The sequence below is a fragment of the Pithys albifrons genome, chromosome Z, assembly GCF_047495875.1.
Source record: "Pithys albifrons albifrons isolate INPA30051 chromosome Z, PitAlb_v1, whole genome shotgun sequence".
NCBI lineage: Eukaryota > Metazoa > Chordata > Aves > Passeriformes > Thamnophilidae > Pithys > Pithys albifrons.
Window position 1 is genome coordinate 75,662,029 of NC_092497.1, and position 25,025 is coordinate 75,687,053.

Consider the following 25,025-nt stretch of genomic DNA (forward strand, 5'->3'; position numbering starts at 1 on the left):
TTTCTATTGGGTTTGATCCTTCCATTTCTCCTATTGGCTAGCTGAGTGCCCAAGTAACTCCCTCTTCCAGAGCCCTCACCCAATCCTGTCCAAGTTCAGCACCTTCCCTTCAGAATCCTATAAAACCCTCGTGATTGTGCAATAAATTAGTTTTTGCCTCCAGTCTCTCTGAGTGAAAGCATCTCTCTCACACTCCTGGGCTCAGAGGGACCTGCAGGAACCATCTCCTACCCCCCAAATGCCCCATTAAAGAATGCAATAAATGTTCTCAAAAAAACCTCTCCAATAAGGAAATTCCAGTAAGATGAGCCACCATGACAGGAACTTACAATAAACACAGACTGGCAATAACAGGAACCAGGACAGGTAAGACAAATGTGGGTAGTCTACCCAAACAAAGGTTCCCAACACGGAAAACTGTGAGAAAGGAAAGCCTTAATTACAACCTAAATGAAGGTTAAGATTTGAAATGAACACACCAACGCAATTCCACTGAGCACACTGTGGGAAAACAAACAGCTGGTTACACCCATGACATCCCCAGTTGTGGGAACATCTGGAAGGCCTCATGAATATCTGGGACTTCAGCTGCATAAAAGTGGTACCCCAGAAGCATGACTTTGGGACCTTCATCACTGAGAAGACAAGAAAAAGGAACTAGTGGGATGTCCTCAGTATCCATGTGGTGGTGATATCTTTGTCTATTTACTTAATCTCTGTCTCTCTTTCTCTGCTCTATCTCCCCCACCCTCACTTCTTCTCTCTCTCTTCAGTTTTCTTTCCCTCCCTCCCTCATATTGAGTGTTAAATAAACCATACTATTGGCTTTGGCATATGGTCTCATTTGCACCTTAGTTTGAGCAGAGATATCTTTTAATAGGAGGATCATAACACTGTCCCAGCCCCCAGGACATTCTTTCCAAAAACTTCTCTCTCTCCACATGCCCAGTTTGCTGTGCATGGGACCTGACTACGGGTAGACAGCATTTAACTGTTGTGCTGTCCCCTGCTCCTCGCAGACTCACAGCTGCTATGTCCTCTCTCAAGAGAGATGGCACAGTATGGAACATATTTTCGAGATCTGGAGAGGAGAGCAAAGCTGTGAAAAAAAAAGCTCAGAGTGTGACTGTCATCCTTCAAATGTGCTTTCTTCTTTTTTTTTTTCTATTTCTTCTTAATAAAGGGAGAACTAAATCAAATTTTTTAAAGGAGGGAACTTGACTGAGGGAACATCTATCCTCTGGAAAGCAGGCTGAGCACTTAACAAATTCCATTATTTCAATTCTCACCTATTAAGCTAGGTTGTTCGTATTATCATAGCATGGTTTGTGTTGGAAAAGACCTTGAAGATCATGTAGTTCCAAACTCCCTGCCATGAGGAAGGGAGGCCACCCTCCACTAGGCCATGTTCCTCAAAGCCTCATGCAACCCAGCCTTGAACAATTCCAGGGATGGAGAGTCCAAAAACCTCTCTGGGCAACCTGTTGCAATTTCTCCCCACTTCCACAGTAAAGAATTTCCTCTTAAAAATTAACCTAAACCTCCACTCTTTTATTTTAAAACCAATCCTCATATTGAGATCCATTAAGTCTCAAAAGACATTGTAAGTAAAGCCAGAGCTATTTTCAAAACCAGAATTTTGAAACTTCTGGCCAGGACCTAAGTTCAGGGCAAACAGCTAATTCTGCTTTCACTTCAAAAGGATGTTGTATCCTCTGCAAAACTGAGAAAAGTTGAGGACAGCAATTGCAGTGACTTTTTATTGTCTATATTTCTCTGGTATTTTTAGCAGTTACTGTAGGGGAAAAAAATGGCAGACACGAATTTAATTTTGCATGTTTGCATTACAGATATCCCAAGATTAATTCTTGCTGAGGTCAATTTCTAGGCTAATGAAGAACTGAATGATTTTTTTTATTTATTTGTGACAGTGAAGAGAGCTACTTGATCCTTCATAACTTCAATTAGGATCCCAAACAACAAAAATAAACTTCAAGTTTCCAATCCTCCTTCTTTCCTGCTAGCATTTGGCTGCTGCTTCTCCAACTGTTATCAGGTGAGTGAGAGGTGTGGCTTGCTGATTAGCAGCGAGTTGAGAAGGCTTTAAAAACATCTCTGGGGAGCGTGAGCAACCTGGAGCGCAGCGAACAGAAGCGGGCAAACAGGGGCGTGGCACATCAGTGAGGGCTTGGCACGGCAGTTCACGCAGGCAGGGTGAGCAGGTAGAGCACAAGCCCAGGTGTTTTGTGAGTTGTTTTTTATTTTGTTTTCTTTTCTCCATAACTCAAGGCAGTCATGGCTTCCAAAAAAATGAAAGTTGTTGCTCCTGTTATCAGTAGAGATGTGTCAACACAGATAGAATCCTCTAAAAAGGATGCAGCCACTCAGGCCTCTGGCTGCATAGACTGTTTGAGCCTGGAACTGCTACCAGAGGACAGTGTGAGAAGCACCTGCTTGCGATGTGAGCAGGTGAACGATTTGCTGTGTCTGGTGGCAGAGCTAAAGGAACAGGTGGAAAGGCTCAAAAGCATCAGGGAGAGTGAAAGGGAAATTGACTGGTGGAGTCACACCCTTTCCACTCCTAAGGAAGCCCAGCAGGAGGTGGTGAAGCCCAGCCCCTCCTGCCATCAGGCAGGCAGAATGGACCATATGGATGGGGAGGAATGGAAACAGGTGCCTGGTCATAGAGACAAAAACACCCCTCTCGACCCCTTTCACCTACCAGGGTGCCCTAAAAAACAGGTTTATGGCCCTGGACTCAAAAAGCCTGATGGAGGACAGTCAGGAGGAAGCTCTGTTACAAGGTTACCCCCAGTCTACTGGACGGGTTACAACTAGAGATAAGAGGAAAAAGAGAAGGGTTGTTGTAATTGGTGACTCCCTTTTGATGGGAACTAACGGCCCTATATGTCGGCCAGACCCATCCCACAGGGAGGTTTGCTGCCTTCCCAGGGCCAGGGTGAGGGATATTACTAAGAAACTTCCTTAACTAATGAAACCCTCAGACTATTACCTGCTGTTGGTTGTACAGGTTGGAAGTGATGACATCAATGAAAGAAGTACCAGGGTAATTAAAAAAATTTCAAGGCAATGGCCCAATGATTTCATGGTACAGGAGCACAGGTAGTAATTGCCTCAGTTCCTGTGCTAGCCGGGATGAATGAGGAGATTAATGAGGAGATAAATGAGGAGAGGTTTAGGAAAGCCCAGCTTACCAATATGTGCCTTGGGGACTGGTGCTATCATCAAAATTTTGGGGTTTTTGATCATGGGGCAAACTCCGTGTTGCCCAGTCTCCTCAAACCAGATGGGCTTCATTTATCTTGGAAGGGCAAAAGAACTGTAGCCCATAAGTTGGCAGGGCTGGTTGGGAGGGCTTTAAACTAGGTTTGAAGGGGAAAGGGGCTGAAACTGGGCTCTCCAGAGATAAGCCTACGGGTGTAGAGCCCAAGTTGAGAGTAAAATCAATGGCCCAGCTGAAGTGCATGTACACCAATGCAGACAGTATGGGAAACAAACAAGAGGAGCTGGAAGCCACAGTGCAGCAGGAAAACTATGACATAGTTGCTGTCACAGAAACATGGTGGGATGACTCACATGACTGGAGTGCTGCTATGGGGGGCTACAAGCTCTTCAGAAAGGACAGACAGGATAGGAGAGGTGGAGGGGTGGCTTTATATGTTAGAGAGTCTCTTGACTCTGTTGAAGTTGAGGTCAGCAGTGACAAGGTTGAGTGCCTGTGGGCCAGAATCAGGGGGAAGGCCAACAAGGCTGCCACCCTTGTGGGTGTCTGTTACAGACCACCCAACCAGGATGATGAAGGAGATGAATTATTCTACAAGCAGCTGGCGGATGTCTCAAAATCTCCAGCCCTTGTTTTTGTGGGTGACTTTAACCTGCCAGGTGTCTGCTGGGAGCTTCATACTGCAGAGAAGAGGCAGTCAAGGAGGTTCCTGGAGTGTATAGAGAACAATTTCCTTCGCCAACTGGTAAAAGAGCCTACCAGGGGTAAGGCCCCGCTAGACCTACTGTTTACAAACAGAGAGGGGCTGGTGGCTGATGTAGTGGTTGGAGGCCACCTGGGGCATAATGACCATGAAATAATAGAATTTTCAATACTCAGGGATGCAAGGAGAGGCATCATTAAAACCTCTACACTGGACTTCCGGAGGGCAGATATTGGCCTATTCAAAAGACTAATTCAGAGCATACCCTGGGAAACAACCCTTAAAAACAAGGGGGTCCAGGAGGGATGGACATGTTTCAAGCAGGAAATTTTGAGTGCACAGGAACACGCTATACCAGTGTGCCAAAAGGCCAGCTGGAGGGGAAGACAACTGGCTTGGTTAAATAGGAAAATTCAGGAAGAAATCAGGGATAAAAAGAAAGTTTATGGACTGTGGGAAAAAAGGGCTGGCTACTTATAAAAGTCTAGGAAGATAGCTAGGTCACGCAGAAAAAAATCAGGGAAAGAAAAGTGCAATTTGAAGTTAATTTGGCTAATTCTTTTAGGGATAACAAACAGTCCATCTATAAATACACTCATCATCATGGCCAGGCTTCGCGAACGAAGATTTGGGAAGGGCACTACCCACGCTTGCTGCAAGCGTGCTGGTGGCTAAAAATTACCGATACGGGATAGGCAGGTCTGGTCACAAAAGGCAGAGTGGAAAGTCTCCTTAGGTGATATTGGTGAGGAACAGTTCTTTCTGTGTTGTCTTTTTTCCTCAAGACTGACTCTGTGTGTGTTCTCAAAGGAAGCAGCAGCATCATGAATGGTGTGTCTCCATGAATCCCAATTGGAGGCCAGAGTGGACCATTAATGGCAGTCAATATGGCCAAGGCTGAGGTGTTGTTTCAGGGAGTCCTTATATCTCTTCTTCGGGCTCCTCTCTTGCGGCAGCCGGTGGTGAGTTCTCCATAGAGCACAATCTTTGGAAGGCGGTGATCCTCCATTCTGGAGAGGTGCCCTGCCAAGTGCAGCTGCTTTCTCATCAGCATGGCCTCCAAGAACCCTGCCTGTTCAAGATCCCTACCTCTTCAAGAAGAGACACACTGGTCACGTAATCAGACCAGTGGATGTTTAGGATTGGGGATGTGGGGATGATGGAAGACTTCCTGAGGTGCAGGTTGGTAGAGAACTTCTCTCTTCTTCAAGCTGACTTCCAGCCCAAAAAGCTCAGCAGCCTCTGCAAAGCAGGATGTGAAGTGCTGCAGAGCTGCTTCTGTGTGAGCAATGAGGGCGGCATCATCAGCAAAAAGCAGCTCACGGACAAGGTGATTCAGGGTCTTGGTGTGGGCTTTCAGTCGCCTTAGGTTGAATAGGCTTCCATCGGTACGATATCGGATGTAGATGCTGTTTTCTTCATCAAGTTCTGCCGTGACTCTTTGGAGCAACATGCTGAAGAAGAATGTGAATAGAGTTGGTGCAAGAATGCAACCTTGTTTCACACCACTGGTTATTGGAAAGGTTTTAGAGAGTGCATCGCCATATCTGACCTGACCACTTTGATCCTCCTCTAGCAGGATGAACATTTTGAGGAACTTGAGGGGACATCCTAAATGTTCCAAGATCTGCCACAGGCCTTTTGTGCTCACAGTGTCAAACGCTTTGGTGAGGTCAACAAAGGTTACACAGAGCCCTTTGTTCTGTTCCCTACACTTCTCTTGTAGTTGTCTGGGAACAAATACCATGTGTGTGGTGCTTCTGTTGGCTTGGAAATCACACTGGCTTTCAGGTAGAAATTCTTCTGCGATAGCAGGTACTAATCTGTTCAGAAGTATTTTTGCAAAGATTTTACCAGCAATGGAGAGCAAAATAATACCTTGGTAATTCGAGCAGTCTGATTTTTCTCCTTTCTTCTTGAAGAAGGTGATGATGACTGTGTCATGGAGATCTGATGGTAGATCCCCTTGTTCCCAGCAATGCACAACAAGCCTGTGTGTCTTGGTTTGAGATAAGCAATTGCCAACCCCCTCAAGCACAGAGAGAAAAGCCTCCCTCCTAACACCAGGGAAAGGGAGGAAAAGAGAGGGGAAAGAAAAAAAACACTTCAAACCGCATTTGTACTAAATCTACATATATTTTTCACAGAAAGAAAGAGACAATTAGAAGAGAGTACAAATATACACTCACACAAGTCTGCAAAAAGTTCCCCACCTCAGCTTCATAACGAACACACAAATTCTACTGTCCTAACTACACATTACTTAAGAAGGAGCTTATTCCCCAGGGAGACAAACCCAAGCAAAAAGGAAAGACCCAGAACAACACATTTTACTTTCCTGAGGTACCCTGTGAGCCAGTGGTGGGCCTGGTCCTCTCCATCCCCCCTGGGGCAGCATCGTGCGTCCTCCCAAGAGGAGGGCTGAGAAGCAACTGACTTAACCATTCCCACACTGGTTCCTACTTCCCTGGAGATGATGTCATAATGTGGAATGGAATACAAACTTACTGGCTAGAAGAGGTCAGCTGTCAGCTCAGCCCAGCTCAAGTCAGCTGACAGCTTCGGCCTAGTCCAGACTTCAGAGCCCAAATCTAGGCCCACCTAGGTGAACCCATAACACTGTGAAATTTGGCATGAAGTGCTTGACCTCCATGCTTCCAGATTTCGGGTGGAATTTCATCCACCACAGCTGCCTTGCCAGTTTTCACCTGCTGTATGGCCTTAAGTGTCTGTCCCATAGTAGGGGCTGCATCCAATTCAGTTTTCACCAGTTGTTGTGTAATGTGCAGAATTGCTGAGCCTTGGACTACACAGTTGGCACTGAAGAGAGTCTGAAAATGCTCAGACCGTCGGTTCAGGATGGAGGTTTTATCTGTGAGAAGTATTTGACCATCTGCACTGAGTAGGGGGCTTTGAACCTGGTGTGTGGGTCCGTACACTGCTTTCAGAGCCTCATAGAATCCTCTTTAGTCACCCAAATCTGCCCATAGTTGTGTCTTTTCTGCTAGGTCGAGCCACGATTTGTTCTGGATGTCTCGAAGTTTCTGTTGGAGCTTACTGCATGCAAGACGAAAGGTGGCTTTTCTTATATGGCAAGATGGCTGAGCAAGGGGTACTTGGTGAGCAGTTCTCTTCTTCTTCAATAGTTCATGGATCTCTTGATTGTTTTCATCAACCCAGTCTTTGTTTTTCTTGGAGGAGAACCCTAGGGACTCTTCAGAGGACTGCAGGATGCAATTTTTAATATGCTGTCAAAGTGCTTCAGGAGAGGGATCTATGGGATTATCTTTAAGTCTAGTTTGAAGGTTTCCCTGGAAGCTGTCTCTCGCTGTACCTGTTTGAAGATTGTTAACTTGGAGCCTCCTCCTTGGAATGCCACCTCTCTAAGGTTTGGGCTTGAAGTGGAGGTTAAGTTTGCAGTGCACAAGGCTGTGGTCTGTTTGACATTCTGCACTCGGCATCACTCGAGTATGACGGACATCACCAGCATTTCTCTGTTGGACTAAGACATAGTCAATGAGGTGCCAGTGCTTGGATCGAGGATGCAACCAGGTTGTCTTTAGGCTGTCCTTCTGTTGAAAGACAGTGTTGGTGATGGTGAGCTGCGATTCTGCACAAAACTCTAGCAGGAGAAGTCCATTGTTGTTGCAGTTTCCAACACCATGCTTTCCCAGGACTCCTTTTCCAGGCTTCAGAGTTCTTACTTACTCTGGCATAGAAGTCACCAAGGATTATGATCTTATCATCTGCAGGAACCTTTTGGGTGAGGCGGTGCAGGTCGGTGTAGAATTTGTCTTTTTCCGCTGGGTCAGCTTGGAGAGTTGGGGCATATACGCCAAAAAGAACAACATGTTGCTTGTTGTGTATGGGAGGCGTAAGGACATAATGCGATCGGAATGACCTGTTGTCAGATTTTCAAGTTTGGAGGCAATGGAGTTTTTAATCATGAAACCAACTCCTGAAAGGTGTCTTTCGGTTTTGGGTTTGCCTGAGCAGTAGAGTGTGTAGCCGGCACCATGTTCTTTAAGGCTGCCTTCCTCGTGAAGGCAAACTTCACTGAGAGCAGCAATGCTGATGTTGAGTTCTGTTCATGGGCAATTAGAGCAGAACGATGCTCAGGACATCCACTATCCCCAGTATCAAGCATGGTTCTTATGTTCCAACATGCGAGTGTTAGTTTGAACACACCTTTGGAGGCAGGTGTATGCCTTTGAATTCTCTTTGTTCTTGTTTGACCGCATGGAAGATGCTGGTTGGCCGCGGTTATCCAGCCGGGTGTAGAGATGAGCTTTGTTTAGGACACCTTTGCTAGGCCCCTCTTCATGTGGAGCAAGCAGTGCTGTCCTTAGAAAAGGCTGCTTGGTCGTTCAGGATGCTGCTGCAAGAGACTGTCATCTCCGGGGCCAATCTCGAATGACCAATATCCTGAACCGCCTGCATGCAGGGTTGGGTCTGCGGCTTCCAGCTGCTTCCTATTACCTGACGGTTTCAATCCTCACCTGTCACTACAGAGGTTTGCAATGTGGGTGAACCCTTCAAGCCTGTGCAATGGATTTTTTAGGTGAGGGACAGCGTGCACAGAACTGGCCCCACCCTTTACTCCTAAGGTTTATCTGAACAGCCTAGCGAGCTTGGACAATGACAGCAAATAACTCAGGATGTAGGTTTGGTTAGAGTATCCTTCTCTTTGATAGATGGCCTTACAGGGCTAAGCGAGCTCCATCTGCCCAGGTTTGGGGTTGGATGGTTGCCAGACGGCTAGCGAGCCCATCCTGCCCGCGGACACCCTTTGTCTGACCCTTCAGCTGAGACCTGTCTGGCATGGGAGACCCTACCAGTGGCACAAACCACCTCCGGCATAGCTCTCAACCTCATGAGGGCACGCAAGCTTCTTCCCCGTGACAAGGAGGTGTCCCTGGAGAAGATAAATACATTAATAACAAAAGAAAGGGCAAGGAAAACCTCCATTCTCTGTTGGACTTAGAGGAAAATATAGTTAACAAACATGAGGAAAAGGCTGAGGTACTTAACACCTACTTTGCCTCAGTTTTTACCAGTAGGACAGGTGGCCCTCAAGAGAACTGGCCTCTGGAGCACGTAGACAGAGGGAGCTGAATAGCTCCCCTAAATTCCAGGAGGAAATAGTGACTGAGCCATCTGGATCCTCACAAGTCTATGGGTCCAGATGGGATCCATTCCAGGACGATGAGGGAGCTGGCAGAAGAGCTTGCCAAGCCGCTCTCCATCATCTTCCAACAGTCCTGGCTCTCTGAGAAGACCCCAGATGACTGGAGGTTGGAAAATGTCACCCCAATCCACAAAAAGGGCTGTAAGGCTGACCCTGGCAACTACAGGCCTGTCAGCCTGACCTCTGTGCCTGGCAGGGTTATGGAGCAGATCATCCTGAGTGCAATCACACAGCACCTGCAGGATGGACAAGGGATTAGATCCAGCCAGCATGGGTTTAGGAGGGGCACGTCCTGTCTGACCAACCTGATCTCTTTTTACGATCAGGTGACCCACCTGGTGGATGAGGGGAAGGCTGTGAATGTGGTCTGTCTGGACTTCAGCAAGGTCTTTGATACTGTCTCCCATAATATACTCCTGGAAAAGCTGGTAGCCCATGCTTTGGACAAGTGTACCCTCTCCTGGATTAGGAGCTGGCTGGAGGGTCGGGCCCAGAGAGTGCTGGTGAACGGAGCTGCATCCAGCTGGCGGCCAGTCACCAGTGGTGTTCCCCAGGGGTCTGCGTTGGGTCCAGTCCTGTTTAACATCTTTCTTGATGATTTAGATGAGGGGATTGAGTCCATCATCAGCAAATTTGCTGATGACACCAAGCTGGGAGGGAGTGTTGACCTGCTGGAAGGCAGGAGGGCTCTGCAGAGGGATCTGGATAGACTTGAGAGATGGGCTGAAGTTCAATAAGGCCAAGTGCCGGGTCCTGCACTTTGGCCACAACAACCCCCTGCAGCACTACAGGCTGGGCACAGAGTGGCTGGAGAGCAGCCAGGCAGAAAGGGACCTTGGGGTACTAACTGACAGGAAGCTCAACATGAGCCAACAGTGAGCCCAGGTGGCCAAGAAGGCCAATGGGATCCTGGCCTGTATCAAAAATAGCGTGGCCAGCAGGACCAGGGAAGTGATCCTTCCCCTGTACTCTGCGTTGGTGAGGCCACACCTTGAGTATTGTGTTCAGTTCTGGGCCCCTCAGTTCAGGAAAGATATTGAGGTGCTGGAGTGGGTCCAGAGAACAGCAACAAGGCTGGTGAAGGGACTGGAGCATAAGTCCTATGGGGAGAGGCTGAGGGAGCTGGGGTTGTTTAGCCTGGAGAAGAGGAGGCTTAGAGGTGACTTCATCACTGCCTATAACTACCTGAAGGGAAGTTCTAGCCAGGTGGGGGTTGGTCTTCTTTTCCCAGGCACTCAGCAGTAGGACAAGGGGGCACGGGCTTAAGCTCTGCCAGGGGAAATTTAAGTTGGATATCAGAAAAAAATTCTTTACAGAGAGAGGATCAGAAAAGAATTCTTTACAGAGAGAGTAATCAGACATTGGAATGGCCTAACCAGAGAGGCCGTGGATTCACCATCACTGGAGGTTTTTAAACTGAGATTGGACGTGGCAGTGAGTGCCATGATCTAGTAAATGGACTGGAGTTGGACCAAGGGTTGGACCAATGATCTCTGAGGTCTTTTCCAACCCAATCGATTCTGTGATTCTGTGATTCTATTCTATGATTCTGTTTTTTCAGTCTTTGTATCTCCCGTGGTCTGGAGAACAAAACATCAATTATTCCTTTTTGCTTTGTCATAAGGAGGAAAAAAGAGTATGAATAACAGCCCATTTAAAAAACTTGAAAAGCAATTTATATTGATACCTTGAGAGACTCCAGCAAAGCAGGACTCAGAGCCACATTAGTGTGGAATAAGATAAAAAGTGAAAGTCCTTTAATATCAGGCCTAGGGCCCACAGGAATACATATCAACACGTCAAACACTGATTTCCATGGTTTTTATAATATTGTCTGTCCAATCCCCAGTTCACACATCTTTCAGTTCAGCCCCCGCCTACCCCTGGTCACACCTCCTCAGGATTTGAGTCTGGGGTCAGTGGGACCCTGTCTTCATCATTTTTCTCTTCCTCAGAACACATAGGGCCCTTGGAGCTTTTCCACTGTTCTTAGGCCCAAGGTTGTTGGCTCATGTTTATGTCTCATTCTTCAGGCCTTCTGATATTCTTCAGCTTTCTGCCTTGAAGAGAAGTCTAAACAGCTTAACCAAATTTGAGCTACTGATATGTGGCAGAGGTTTGCATGTATAAACCTTGAACTTAAGCTGCTAGAAATATAAAGACACTAAATCTACATGTTACTACAGTTACTTCTAAAATCTATAAAAATGAAAACAAAATCCAAAAAATTAAAAACCCCTACGGCATCATATTCAGAACAAGTGAGGGATTTAACATTGGGGGTAAGTTTGCTTTTTGCAAGTTACTATTTTTATTCTGCTTTAAACATTATTATTTTACATTCTTCCCTTTGAAAATAAGCACAAGATAAAAAGAGGTGTTTGAATTCTTGCATAGGGACATCTTAGGGAAGTTCGAGATTTTCATTACGTAAATATTTTGCAGTTACCCTGTCAAAATATGTATGTGTTGTACATATGTTAATGCAGAGATGGAAAAGTTCTTGTGAGATTTTTCTATTCTATTTTTGAGTTCATGAAATCATTTGAAGACAGCAAAGCTGACACAGCATTTACTGGTTGCTGGAGTGCAGTGGAAGACTTAACTCTATGCTCCATATAAATTTGCAGTAGTCTAGTAATATAGCTGAATTCAATAACTTTAAAGTTGCCTGTACAGACTCTGTTTAGCCCTTATATGCTTATAAATTAGGATACAATCTTTAGGTATAAACTTTTTTCCCTTGCATCTGTGCCTTGTTCACTGCATGAAAAAGACCCTGTATTCTTAATGAGTGACTATTTGGTACATTGTTGTAAATTTATTGTTCAGTGCAGGATCTCCTGCACTATTAACTTCACACTATTAAAGGTATTCTGAAACCAAAATCCTCAAGTTCCTCTCAGGACTCTTAGAAAGTTTTAGTTTTTTTAAAAATATGATGATGTTCACCACTGCTATTTTTATTTAGGGAAGTCAAAATGTTTAATTAAGAAAGTTCTTCTCTCCTGCTCTTCCATTGTGTAGATTCCTACCTGTTAATTCTGAATTTACAATAATAGTTTAATGGCATTATTGGCACACCAATTAAGTCTTAATATGCATTGTGGATTTTCTCTGGCTTGTGGCTGTAACCATTTCCACGTAGAAATACAAGAGGACTGTGGACACCTATGGTCTCAGACACAGCAAACGAATCTTTAATAGGACAGGAAAAACTGTAGCACAAGAGTTTCACAGGGATAAAACTGTCACAGGACTTCATTGAAGTGAAGATATTAAACAAAATTGAAAATAGTGACATCTGCGTACACTGGATAAATATGGTCAATTAATGCAGGGAATCAAAACAAACCTCTTTTGCTGAAGGGTTTTAAATAATCTCTTCTAGATGCTAGATTAGTCAATAAATGGTTCCTCCTTTCTTTCCTAGAGCTGTTGACACTTGCTGATGGCTGTCTTAGTTTTGAGGGGAAGAACCAAAATGTTTATCCACAAATGGGGGAGGGGATTCCTCCACAATAATCACATCACTCTTTATCAAATTTAAGAAAAGGAACTTTAATCAGAAAATGGATATAAGAAGCATAACTGTTCTTAACTGATAGATATAGATATAATTGTAAACAGACCAGAGCAATCTGCTTCCCCAACACAAAAAGCCTGAAACACAACAACCCCCAAACCAGCAGGTTTCCTCCTGGAGAAAAGTTACACTTATGGGCAATGTCTGTGTCACAGCCCAGCTGGCTGCAGGGTGAGCTCCCAGTCCCTCTCCAGCGAGACAGATGAGCGGTGAGCACTCAGATGAATTCCGTCTCTCTCCCTGTGTCCCTTGTTCCAAACGAAGAAGGAAAGCTGGAAAACAGAGAACCGCAACGTGTCTCGGAAAGCAGCTGTGCCTTCTCTCTCCCAGGTCACTGCTGTGGCCAGGGCGGGCAGGCCACGACACTGCAGGCAGCAGTGAGACTGGAGCAGAGACTGGGATCCCAATGCTGAAACCAGCAGCAACAGCTGTGGCAGGGAAAAAACTGGCTTACTCCATCGTAGCACAAGGAGGAGCAGCAACGGCTTCTCTCGCACAGCAGCACACACACCACCAGAGCCGTGTGTAGTGTGTGTAGTCTCCAAGAACAAAAGAGACAGTCCAAGCCGGTTTCCCACCACATCTTTCCCCAGTCTCCCCCACCCAAAACGATCAAGAAGGAATTGGTGGTAGTGAACTACTTCTTTTGTTAACTAATGGCATGCGGAGTTACTGGCAGGGAGAGAATTTACATCAAAACTACAACAATGGCAGAGGTGACAAACCCTTTCCATGGTTCACTAGCATAGTTCATATATTTTTTCTACACTATGAGAAAACTATTAACCTGGAAATGGTGCCAATATATAGCAACATACTGGATATTTTTGCTATAATATAGATACCTCCAGTATCACCTCATTCATAGGTTAATCACTGACTATTCAATACAACTAATCAGAGGAAGAAGGTAGAGGAAAATACTGTTTTAATGATTCTTGGTAACATTTCATGGTCAATGCCTATTGAAGGACAGCTCCTTTACCACTCCATTAGATCAAGGCTTGCCTCATCACTAAAGACACCCATTCAAAAAGGTCACCAGAAACAGCATAAATATGACCTTTAGTTGCTACTCATAGGGCTGCCTGGAAAGCCTCCTGACCACAACAGTGGTTTTCTCCTTCAACACTTCCACAGCTCTGATGTGCAGTCTTCTACTGTTAAATTGGTCCTAAGATACTGGCAGCCAGGTGTGTACAGTGAAAATAAAGAAACTTAGGATGCGTAGATAGGAACTCTGTGTAAAAATGAGGTACAGATTTTCCCCGGAACTGTTTTCCAACTTTGAAATATGCTACACTCCAAAAAATGTCATATGGGTTGCTTTTTCACTTTTTTACAAGCTTTCTCAAGAGATTATTCTCATAACTGGTATAATATGGGCATGTGAATCTTTTACATATGTAATACTATCAGGCAACACATTCTAAGTGTGCTATCAGTCATCATTGCTTTTATTATAGCAATCAATATTTTATATCTTTACATTATGTAATATAAATGCTTTTCCCAAATTGCAAACCTTGGGCTGGAAAATGGTATGTTTCTTTCACAGTATTGACCTATATTACAAATGTATTATGAATCTCTAAAGGATATCACTAAAAAGAAGGAATAAAAATAGGTTTAGTGTTCATGCTACACATCCTTGAAGTGGTAGATGATCTTTTGTAGGAAGAAGTATTGCTTCTTCTCTCAGCATACCAGGAAAAATTTTTTCCTATTAAGACAATACTGAAATTTAATTAGCTCAAAAATTCATTGTGAAACTGAACTTTAGAAATTCAGAGTTTTGTGGTTGCTTAAATTATACTGAGTTTGTTGTACCTACACTGTGCCATGTCCACCTCTCCCTTTTGTTTTAGACACAGAAAATAAGTACATTTAAGCTATTTGAAAACCCTTTGCCATCTCCTTGCTTTACCATCCCTGAACCTCTTTTCTTCCTCTTTTGACATAGTTTAAATCCTTAGCACTTAGAGGCATATAAAGCCTTTCACCTGGGAATGAGAAAGATGTCTTTCCAAATTTCCTGAGAGTTAATCAGCTTCCAGCAGGCACATTTGACTTAAGTATCTTCCTGCAAACCCCAGAGCTCAATCAACACATAAGGCTTCCCACACATAAAGCTGTGATCTCAGACCTCAGATCTCAGTCTTTGCACCTTCACATTTGAAAATACTCCTAAAGTTTTATTGACACACTCCAATTGTATTATTCCATTCATACAATCAACTGCTATGGTGAGCATAAATCCTAGTGATGTAAATAATCAAATTTAACAGGCTTACTTTGTAGGTAAATCCTAGTACAGAGGTGATGATTTTAAGTTATAAGAATTGTTTTATTAGAGAGATATTAATACAGCTGTCAGTAGTTAAAAATCTGTATGATTATAAGAGGGCCTATGGTAGAAAAAGAACCTGTGAGTTGTAATCTAGAAATATGCAATTACCTGGGATCCCTGGCCCTCCTGCTTACAGAACTATATACCTGGGAATCTTATGCAGACTGTGGCTCTGTTCCTGAAGGCCAAGGACATTATGACATACTATGACCCTGGGTCTGTTTTTTCACACATCTTATTCTGGGTGCAAGAGACACTGAAAACAGGATATACACAACTTAAAAGCCTAAAAAAATTGCTCCCAGTCCTGTTTAATATCTTTATCAATGACCTGGAGAAGAGGATCAAATGCATCCTCAATCAATTTGCAGATGACACCAGCTCAGGTAAGAGTGTTGATCTGCTGGAGTATAGGAAGTCTCTGCAGATGAATCTGAACAAGCTGGATCAAAGGGCTGAGGCAAATTGAATGAAATTGAGTAAGAGAAGTACTGGGTCCTGCTCTTGGGTCATGACAACCCCATGTAGCACTACAGGCCTGTGGAAGAGTGGCAAGAAAGCTGCATGGCAGAAAAGGACCCAAAGGTGCTGGTCAGCAGTGGCTGAACATGAGCCAGAAGTATACTCAGGTGGCGAAGAAGGCCAGTGGCATCCTGGCTTGTGTCAGAAACATCGGCAGCAGGACCAGGAAAGGGATTGTCCCTCTATACTTAGTACTAGTGAAGCCACACCATGAATCCTGTTTTCAGTTCTGGGCCCCTCACAATGATGTTGAGGTGCTGGAGTATGTCCAGAGAAGGGCAATGGAACTGGTGAAGGGTCTGGAGCACAAATCTTATGAGCAGCAGCTGAGGAAGCTGGGGTTGTTTGACCTGGAGAAAAGGAGTCTTAGGGGGAACCTTATTGCTCTCTACAACTACCAGAAAGGAGGGTGTAGTCAGGTTGAGGCTGGTCTTTTCTCCCAAGTAATAAGTGGCAGGACAAGGGGAAATGGTCTCAAGTTGCATCAGGGGAGCTTTAGATTGGATATTAGGACAAATGCATTGATTGAAAGGGTTACCAAGTACTGGAATGGGCTGCCCAGGGAAATGGTTGAATAACCATCCCTGGAGCCATTTGAAAGGGGTTTAGATGTGGTTCTTAGGGTCATGGTTTGGAGGTGGACATGGCACTGTTAGGTGAATGGTTGGACTTGAAGATCTTAGATGTCTTTTACCACAAAAAACATTCTGATTCTGTGTTTTTCTTCACTACCTCTCATGGACAAAAGGCAGCTGGCATTTAGTGATCTGCTAACCAAAGTCCTAATGTGCTGACCACCCCAAGAAAGCTCTGAAGGCCAGATTGGCACTGGTTCTACAGGCAGGGTGGGCTTCTATACAGTGTTCAGCCCCACAGAGAGACACCTGCCACCCACAGCCTGGCACCAGTGGCTCAGACAGTGACTCCCACATAGCTGCTCTCTGGTTTTCCCCTAAGACTTCAAGGCAGATGTTCTATCTTGAATCCTTAACCCATCAAGGATCTCAACTCAAACCCCCTGCTTCTACCTCCAGCATTACCACTGTGGTGTTGTTATCACAGTTGTGCCAGTAGCCTGGCCCCTGGACAGGCAGCAGTACTGCATCAGGGCCCCCAGCACCTGGCCAGCCCTTGGCCATGGCATGCTGGAAAGCTCAGGTAGGGATTGTGGAAAGGAGTTTCACAGGTGGCCAAGTCCTTCCTCAGGATCCATTTGCCTCTGCTGTCCACAGACCAAAGATATTTCTTGTATCTGTCTTTCTTCCATTTTTCTTTCATTGCCATTGGGCACTTCTCCCATAGCCACCTTGCCCTGGTGGACAAGTCATGGAGCAGAGTGGATGCTCTCAAGCACTGATCTTTGTGATCCTTAAGAATGACTAGTTGTAATTTATCCTTCTGTCCCTCTCACCGTACCACAGAGCACACACAGGTGAGAAGCAGGAGAAAATCTGTCCACAAATATCTGGAGTCTGTGAGGCAGATACAGCCAGGTGAACATGTTTAGGTGAAGATTTCTTCCTCTGCTGTGACTGACAGCACTTTCTCCCCAACACAAGAAGCTGTGCGAGAGGGAATGTCAAGTGACTCAGCTTCCTTATAGAATTAGCTGACCAGGAGCCACCCCTGTGTGAGTACATCAGATGTGATCTATTACCCTTTTAAAATTTGGGTCCAGGTGCTTAGCATAAAGGAAATTATAGAATTAATGTGTCTCTGAATTTGCTCATAGATCAGAAAAATTATTCTTCTAAAATTTTCTCTACCTATGTTCTAGACATTGGCCAAAAGGAACAAGTACCTGACATATTTGAGAATAAGCTACTGTATTTAAACAGGTGACTTGGGGTGCCTTCTTTCATTCTAGATCATACTCAAGGTGTACATTTGATAACAGCAGAGTTTTTAAGCAATACTGACTGCTGTGATTCATAACAGAGAGCTTTTTTCAACAGTGAAGTCAGATACAAAAAAAAAGGGAAATGTCACTGGCTAATCTCTTTAACTGAAAGATGGACTTGACTAGACTGGATACTTTAGAAGAACAAAGTAACCTAGAGCAGAATTGGATTAAACTGGACTGATGTACAAGTGTACACAAGCACAGTACCTGTGAAAATTGAACAGGTGCCTTTTGTGATTATTCATAAGCCAGAACAGGAGAATGACTGTTGCAGAGAATCTGCAAATTTGCAACAGTCTTCACAGGGAAAAATACCTAGGCATACGCTACTTTGGAATACTGTCTGACCCAGTTTAGGCCTTTTCGTTTGGCAGCATATTATACTGAATTATGTAGGATAATGGATCAAAGCCAACTATTAAGGCAGACTGTTGCCTGAGAGTTTGTGCAGGACATCATTCCAGTTTGTTCTCAAAATGTACAACTGAACCATTTTAATCTGAGGAGTCAGCTGGGCTGCTTGTATCATTAAGATGTATGTAAATATGGTACAATTAAGCAAATACTATACAAAGCATTAAAGATCATCTGTCTTCCTTACTCTGTGCTTCAGATAATTTTTGTGCCCAAATATTTTCATGCACATTTTCTTTTGGGAACAAAGTGGGCATGAATGCAAGGTTACCATCTGAAAGCGTGCTATGCTACCCTAATTAACCAGAGAAGTCAACAGTTCTGCTTTAACCCAGAAAGGCTAAGTGAGACTTGCTAAGGACAGTGGCCTGCAACATATCAAGGGGAGAAAAACCACCCCAATGCAACGAAACTTAACTTTGAAAGCCAGTAGCCTCCCAGAGCTATTTCAGGTGCTAGGGTTAAACTTTTAGAAGGCTGAAAGCTGTAAAGCATGAGCTGAGCCAAACGGGGTTTAGCTCCAAGGCTGCATTGCCCTTCCCAGCTGCCTGGAAAGCAAATAACCTCTGTTTCATTTTCAAGTTCAAAGGGAAGCAAGACTGTTCTGTAAAAACTAAGGTCCTGTCCCATCCATTTCTGGTCCATGGACTTATGTGTTCTGGGACAAACACCATTAAGACCTTGACAGCTTTTCTAATAAGCTCACAATTTACCCTAAATTGAGTCACCTTAGGCAGATTAAGCTGTATAAAGACTTCAATAATAGGATGACATAATTTTTAGATTCCAGTTGCCTTTTACAAAGGAGAAAAAAAACCTGACTAAAAATTGAATAGAATTATTCTCTACTAAAAATTGAATAATAGAATGAAATATTCTCTAAATATAAGCCAAGAGAATCTAGACCTTTTCCTTTTGACATCGTTATGGCTGGGCTTCGCGAACAAAGATTTGGGAAGGGCACTTTTCGCTTTTGAAGTGAGGATAAGAGACAGATAAAGGTAGTCTGGGGTTTGGAATAAAATTTCTTACCCTGTACAGAATTGTGCAGAACCTTTTGTGCATTTATTATCTTACCTTTCTAAATTTGAAGGGACGGTGTAAAGAAGAGTACTATTTCCGGTCGTTATAAGTCAATCTCCCCTCTCCATGTTAACAGCAGCATTTCATGTATGGAAGTACTGTCGTGGAATTTTATTAGTCAAGTTCCTTTATTAGTTAGCATTCGGTCTAGTGAAAATTTACAGTAGTGCTGTGCAGTGCTGCTAGTATATATTCTTCAAATCTACCATGAAAAATGATGCATGCTAAATAACCCCATGCTACAAACAAGGGCACACACTCAGCACAAACATCTTGTGGCAAGAAAGTTGCAGAGGCAACAAAGGGGAGCAGCTGGTTGGCATTTGGTAACACATAATTTGGACCAACAAACCTATGGTGTGCTGTTTCCTTTGTTGATAAACCATATTTTTCAGTAACAACTCTTCCAGAACGGCTTCAAAAGCTGTACCAAGAGTGTTGTGCTCTTTCTTTAAAGTTAGAAAGGAAGGCTTCTGTCCAGTTTCCTTAGAAAAGAATTGTTTTCTTAGACTGGGATATCAATACAACTGCTAGCAGTTAAAGATCTTTAAAAAAACAACCAAACAAAAAGGTAAAAAACCCACAGAACCTAAATTTTTTTAATAGTAGAAGAAATAAGGATGTGTGTTTCCTAGTAATGAAGTATTTTACAGAGACTGAATAAATTCTTTATATGATATGGTTAAAAATAGACAAGGCATCCATAATTTAAGATAATATGTTCTTTACTAGGTGTCAAAACTGTTTTACATTTCATATTTAAAGCTCATAATTCAAAGCAACCTAGTGTTAGTTTACTTCAGCAAACAAGACGAGGAGTCACCTCAAATGCTTTGCATCCTGATGACCTTAGAAATGTTGAGATCAAAGAAAGATACCCTTAGACTAATTTAAGAATCACTGTGACTCTTCTATAGCCTAAAAGAGTCTGGACAACAGAGCTTGTGATGGAAGTTGTTCATCTTAAAGTAACATGACATGTATAGTTAAGTAGCATGCAAATCTATCTGCAAATGTTACACTGATGATTCTTAGTAATCACTTGCTCTTTTAGACAGCTGCATCTACTTTATTTTAAGCTTTCCCTCAAAAAATTGCTAAAATCTTAAAATTGCTACTTCAAAAATATAAATAGTAAAAATAACTGAGTCCTCAACTGCAATCTGAGTTGAATTGCAAAGGGGTGACTTACTGCGGAATAAACTTGTGCACTTCCTAGATCAGATTAATATTCTATTAGCTGTGTAGGAGGGAAAGACTCCCAACAGAAGGCTCATATTTGTTCTACAATAACCTTCATTTTGTTTCATCCAAAGCCTTCATAAGCTTCATATGTAACATAGATAAATATTAAACTTTTTAAGATAGTTATAAGTCAGTCAATTAATATGCAAATGCTACTCTAAGCCTGTGGCGCATTTGACAAAAATATTCTCCCGTTTAAAATGCTTGCACACTCCCATCCTTACAGGTAGGTACACTGCTGCAAATGCTATGATGAGAAATCCTGTAATCATTACTAACCAATAATAGGGAAGCAAAAGATTGTAATTCAACCTTTATTAAGCATTTTATTAATAAGTATTGTTGTTTGGGGCATGCATAATAACACTGCAACAATTATGTCTATCACAGCATTACAACTGAAACTGTCTGAAACCTTTCATCTTTGCATTTTGTGAAGTGTTTACTGCTTCTGCAGTCTCATTTGGGATTCAAACCAGTTCTCCCTGATAAGTCAGGCTGATAAAACAATCCACCTCGAAAAATGACCAGGCAAGATTCAGCACAAACTGCTGTAAGTTACATTACACCATGGGATGTCACCCGTGAAGACACAAGACCAAAATTTGTGCTGCAACTTGAATTACACCTGGAAGGGAAAAGAGTAATTCATCGTCTAGCAATTACTTAGAAACAAGACAGTAAATAACACAGATGTAATAATTATTGTTTATAGTCTCCTTTTTTGTTACTACAAGAGGAAGATATATGGATATGTTCTTTGCCTATACAAAATCAGTCATGCTTATGGTGAACAGCATCATTTAAAACCAGAAACATGTTGAAATGCCAATGGAATAAAAACAGTCAGCTGTCTGGGATAGATGATGGTAGATGACTGAGTTGTGATGGTCCAAGACACTGCCATTCTTTGCTATCATTCTACCCATTTATTTGGGGTGAATGCCATAGTAGGAGAAGGGAGTGTGTGCTCAAGTGTTAGCTATTCCATTTTCAGCTACACACGACTTCCCACCAAAACACGTAACATCAGAATATCTGCCAACACTGCTGCAACGATAATACAGCAGAGAAGGGATAAACAGTGTGAAGCAGTTACCACTGCAGCAGTTCTTCCTGTGAACGGGCATCCCTGTGAGTACGAATGGAGACTACGTTTCAAAAGGCAAATTCCACAAAACATGTAAGAGGTAATAACCTTTGCATTTTTGACAATGTGTAGATAAGGAAAAAGTTTCACCTCTTGCATTGGAATGGCACTGGTAGAACCTCAGGTCAGCAGCTGCCAGACTAACATTTAATGCATACTGCATCAGAATCTAATGTATAAACACATTATCCTGAGCCATGTAAGTAATTCATAATTCTTTCTTTGCACAGACTAAAAGCTGTAGAAGACATGAGAAGAACATATATGCATATTGACTGACGAGGAAAAGATGATTTTGTACTGTTAAGCCACAATTCTTTCTAACAGATGAAATATATTTCTAGTCTTGCCTGTAGTATAAAAATAGCGCTCCAGGATTAATACAAATTCCAATGAAAACTAAGAAGAAATGCACAATGGGGTTATAACATGGGAATCCTGCACTCTCTGATATTTGTCACCTTATTTATGAATAATTTTATTTATGAATACTACTCCTACTGAACCAGGACCCCTTAAGGATAAAAATCCATTTATGAAGATAATTAGTGTAAGACTGACAGGGCAATATGAGCTGTCATTGGACTGATTTACAGATAATTCAAGTTTCTCTGTTTTCAATGCAGAGGGCTCGGCTCCTCTTCAATGGGGTATTAAATAAATTTTCTTATTTACAGTATGTAGTTCACAGAACACAAGGAAAGATAGTTTTCATTAGAGAGAAAAGCTTTTAAAAGGACAAGAATGCAGATGTTTCCATCTTTTCCATCTTTTGCATCCTTATGTCTCAAAACTGCATGCTTATTAAGAAAAATTTAAGCCTTTAAACAAAAACACAGTAGTGTATCACAAGGGATCAAAACCCCTTCCCCAGTTTCAGAATCAGGATGGTATGGACAGGCATTACCAAACAATGCTGCATTTGAAGGACCAGATCTTGGTGAAAATCTGTCTGCTGGCTCATAATCATTGATACAGTTAATTCTCTTAAAATTTATCCTTTTAAATCCTTCTACAAAAGGCACTCTTCCCCTCCAAAATACAGTTCTACTTGCAAGAGTAAACATGCATAAAGTTCTCATCTGTTAAAAACCCACTACAACTGAGAAATGTTGTTCTTCATGTTCTTAAAGCCCTTGCACATGCAACAGAAAATGAATGCCTGGGTCTCATCATATAAAAATAATTTTGTAAAAGTATTTTTCATTGCAAAAAATGTCAATTCTCTAAAGAACAGAGTACAACTTCATTTCTCTATTAGATCTTATGTTAAGCAGAGGCAAGAGGCAATAAGAATTAGCAGATGATAGAAGATAAAGTATAAATCCCAGATCTGACAGGTTGATTTTAAACATGAGAATCATAGAATAACTAATTCAGGCTGGAAGAGACCTCAGGAAGTTACAGTCCAATCTCCTCAAAGCAGTGTGAACACTAGACTGTGATCAGGTAAAAAAGGGTTTAAACTGAAATGTACCTTTCCTATTAAAGCAGTTGAATGGGGTATATAGTTAATGTGACCCTAGTAATGTGAACGCTTTTTAACTACGTGCCTATTCAACATGAAAAATGGAGCAGCTGGGTAGCTGAACATTAATGGAGTGTATGTACCTAACCTGTTCTTGTAGTCATGTACACTTAACAAGAAAACTCCTTCAAAATAAATCATACCTATTTTATAGGAGAGTTTTATACAAGGGTCTAGCTCTTCTAAATACAGGCTGCATTGGTCACTGTGGAAAATTCCTGAACTCTGAACAGACATTAAATATTTCACCTAGTACTGTGGCAAAATCATATAAACATCAGAAGCAAGAAACGAGTGCAAAAATTCATACATCACGTTCTCATTTTTAATGTAGTAATTATTGAATAGTTTCAGAGCCAAGCACTACATTATTTCAAACACAATCAAGTATCCTTGAAATAATGTTGAAAAATAACCTTCACCTCAGAATACACAAGGGCATATACACACACATAACAAATTAGTTTATAAAATCTGTACGTATGTATTTTTTAAGAAGCAACTCAAAGAACTGTACCACAAAAAATTAGTTTCTGTACCCTAACACACCACAAATTATAATCCATTTTTCTTAAGGTAGAGTTTAAGGTCACGAAGAGCCATGCAGTCCTATTTAGTAAAAAATGAACTGGTAAATGAATTTTTCTAGTCAGTGCTAAAAGAAAACACAGAACTCCATAAATAAATGCAATTTTGTCAGAAATATTTATTGTCCTTGAGCTAGGCAGGCCCCAGTTAATTTGTGTTAACTGAAGCTTTATCCCCTTTGTAGAAAACAGCAAGTATATGACTATGGAAATCCACGATACTTAACTTCCTGTTACTGGAGGCAAAGCTGGTTCAAGAAAGGAGTATCCTTGTTGAATCTGAGTCTGAAAGCCCATCATCTTGGTTAGTTGCCTCATAATCACCCATGTTATCAGCTAATTCAGTATCTTGATCATCATTACTCTCTGCGCTGTAATCAACTTCTTCAAGGAAGCGAGGCTCATCTTCATCCAAAACGTACGTAGTGGGGCTATAATGAACAAGAAGTTCCATGAATCATGTTAAAGGTTTTACTTGGAAGACTGCATTCAGACCATGCTCTGTCCCTTTCCTGGCATAAAATAATCCCAAAATTACCTTGGGAAAGCAGCAGTTTACCTGAAATGGTATTGAATTTTTAATTGTGTTAGAACAACTGGGAGCCCAAACCATGTTTTGTAAGACCTTGAACTAATTAGTCAGTCATATACAACTTGTTATCCAAATGTGCCACGACAAATTATCTACACTAATGGCCTGTAAGAACTTAATGTAAACCCAGCACTATCAGAAGTTGCTGCAGAAGAATATAACTACATAAAGACACAGCTGTTGCTATTGGGTATAAACAAACTTAGACACAGAGTCTGCAAATTCAACTGTGGAACCTCTGTAGTTTACCAAAACACACATTTTACTGAAAAGCATTGTGAGCCATTACTCTACAAATATCAGAGATGACAAAGCAAGAAGTCATGGTTACAACTAAGATTAAGTTCCCATATGAATCAGTTAACATATATCAGGTTGTCACACATTTGCATGCAGGTAAAAACTAAAAGTTGTTAAACCAGGCAAGTTTGAAGCAATGAATTTCAGGAACTGGGTGACCACCCAGAAAATGGCCTCTGGTCTTAATTAATGGCTTCCAAGAATAACAGTATTAACACCTTTACTGTTAACTGGAAAAAGGTTAAAATACAACTTCCTGATCCTTTCACCTTCCTAAAGTGGAAGCGGGTGGGGTATGGAAAAAGGAAAGGAGACATTTTCCAGAACCCATTATACTAACCTCACTTGGGACATAAAAAGTTACCTGCTTAAAAGTACTAAATATTGCTAAAGTATTCCTAAAATAATTCGTAGGTATTTTTATATTGAGATTAAGCCCCAAGAAGGTTTTGTAATGTATTTTACTTAATAACCAAATCAAACAGAACTCATACAAAACAGTGAGAATGTTCTTGTTGAGAAATATCACATACAACTTGTAGAAATGCCTGTATATTAATTTTGATGAATTTTCTCTTAAGGCATGCAAAACCCTATCTCGGCTGTGGCTTTATAATTAAAAGGACTAAT

General features: G+C 42.2%; 1 protein-coding gene across 6 annotated transcripts in view; it reads right to left on the reverse strand.

The window, feature by feature from the left end:
* Nucleotides 1–19,678: 19,678 nt before the first annotated feature.
* The window catches only part of AGTPBP1 (ATP/GTP binding carboxypeptidase 1), a 67,160-nt gene continuing 61,813 nt past the window's right edge, over nt 19,679–25,025 (reverse strand). For 5 of the 6 annotated variants that reach the window (XM_071579838.1, XM_071579835.1, XM_071579837.1 and 2 more), the window contains one exon: nt 19,679–23,934. In XM_071579838.1, coding sequence (XP_071435939.1) covers nt 23,757–23,934 — 178 coding nt within the window. In that variant the 3' untranslated portion in view covers nt 19,679–23,756. The remainder of the gene's footprint in view (nt 23,935–25,025) is intronic. The other variant, XM_071579839.1, reaches the window with a different exon arrangement.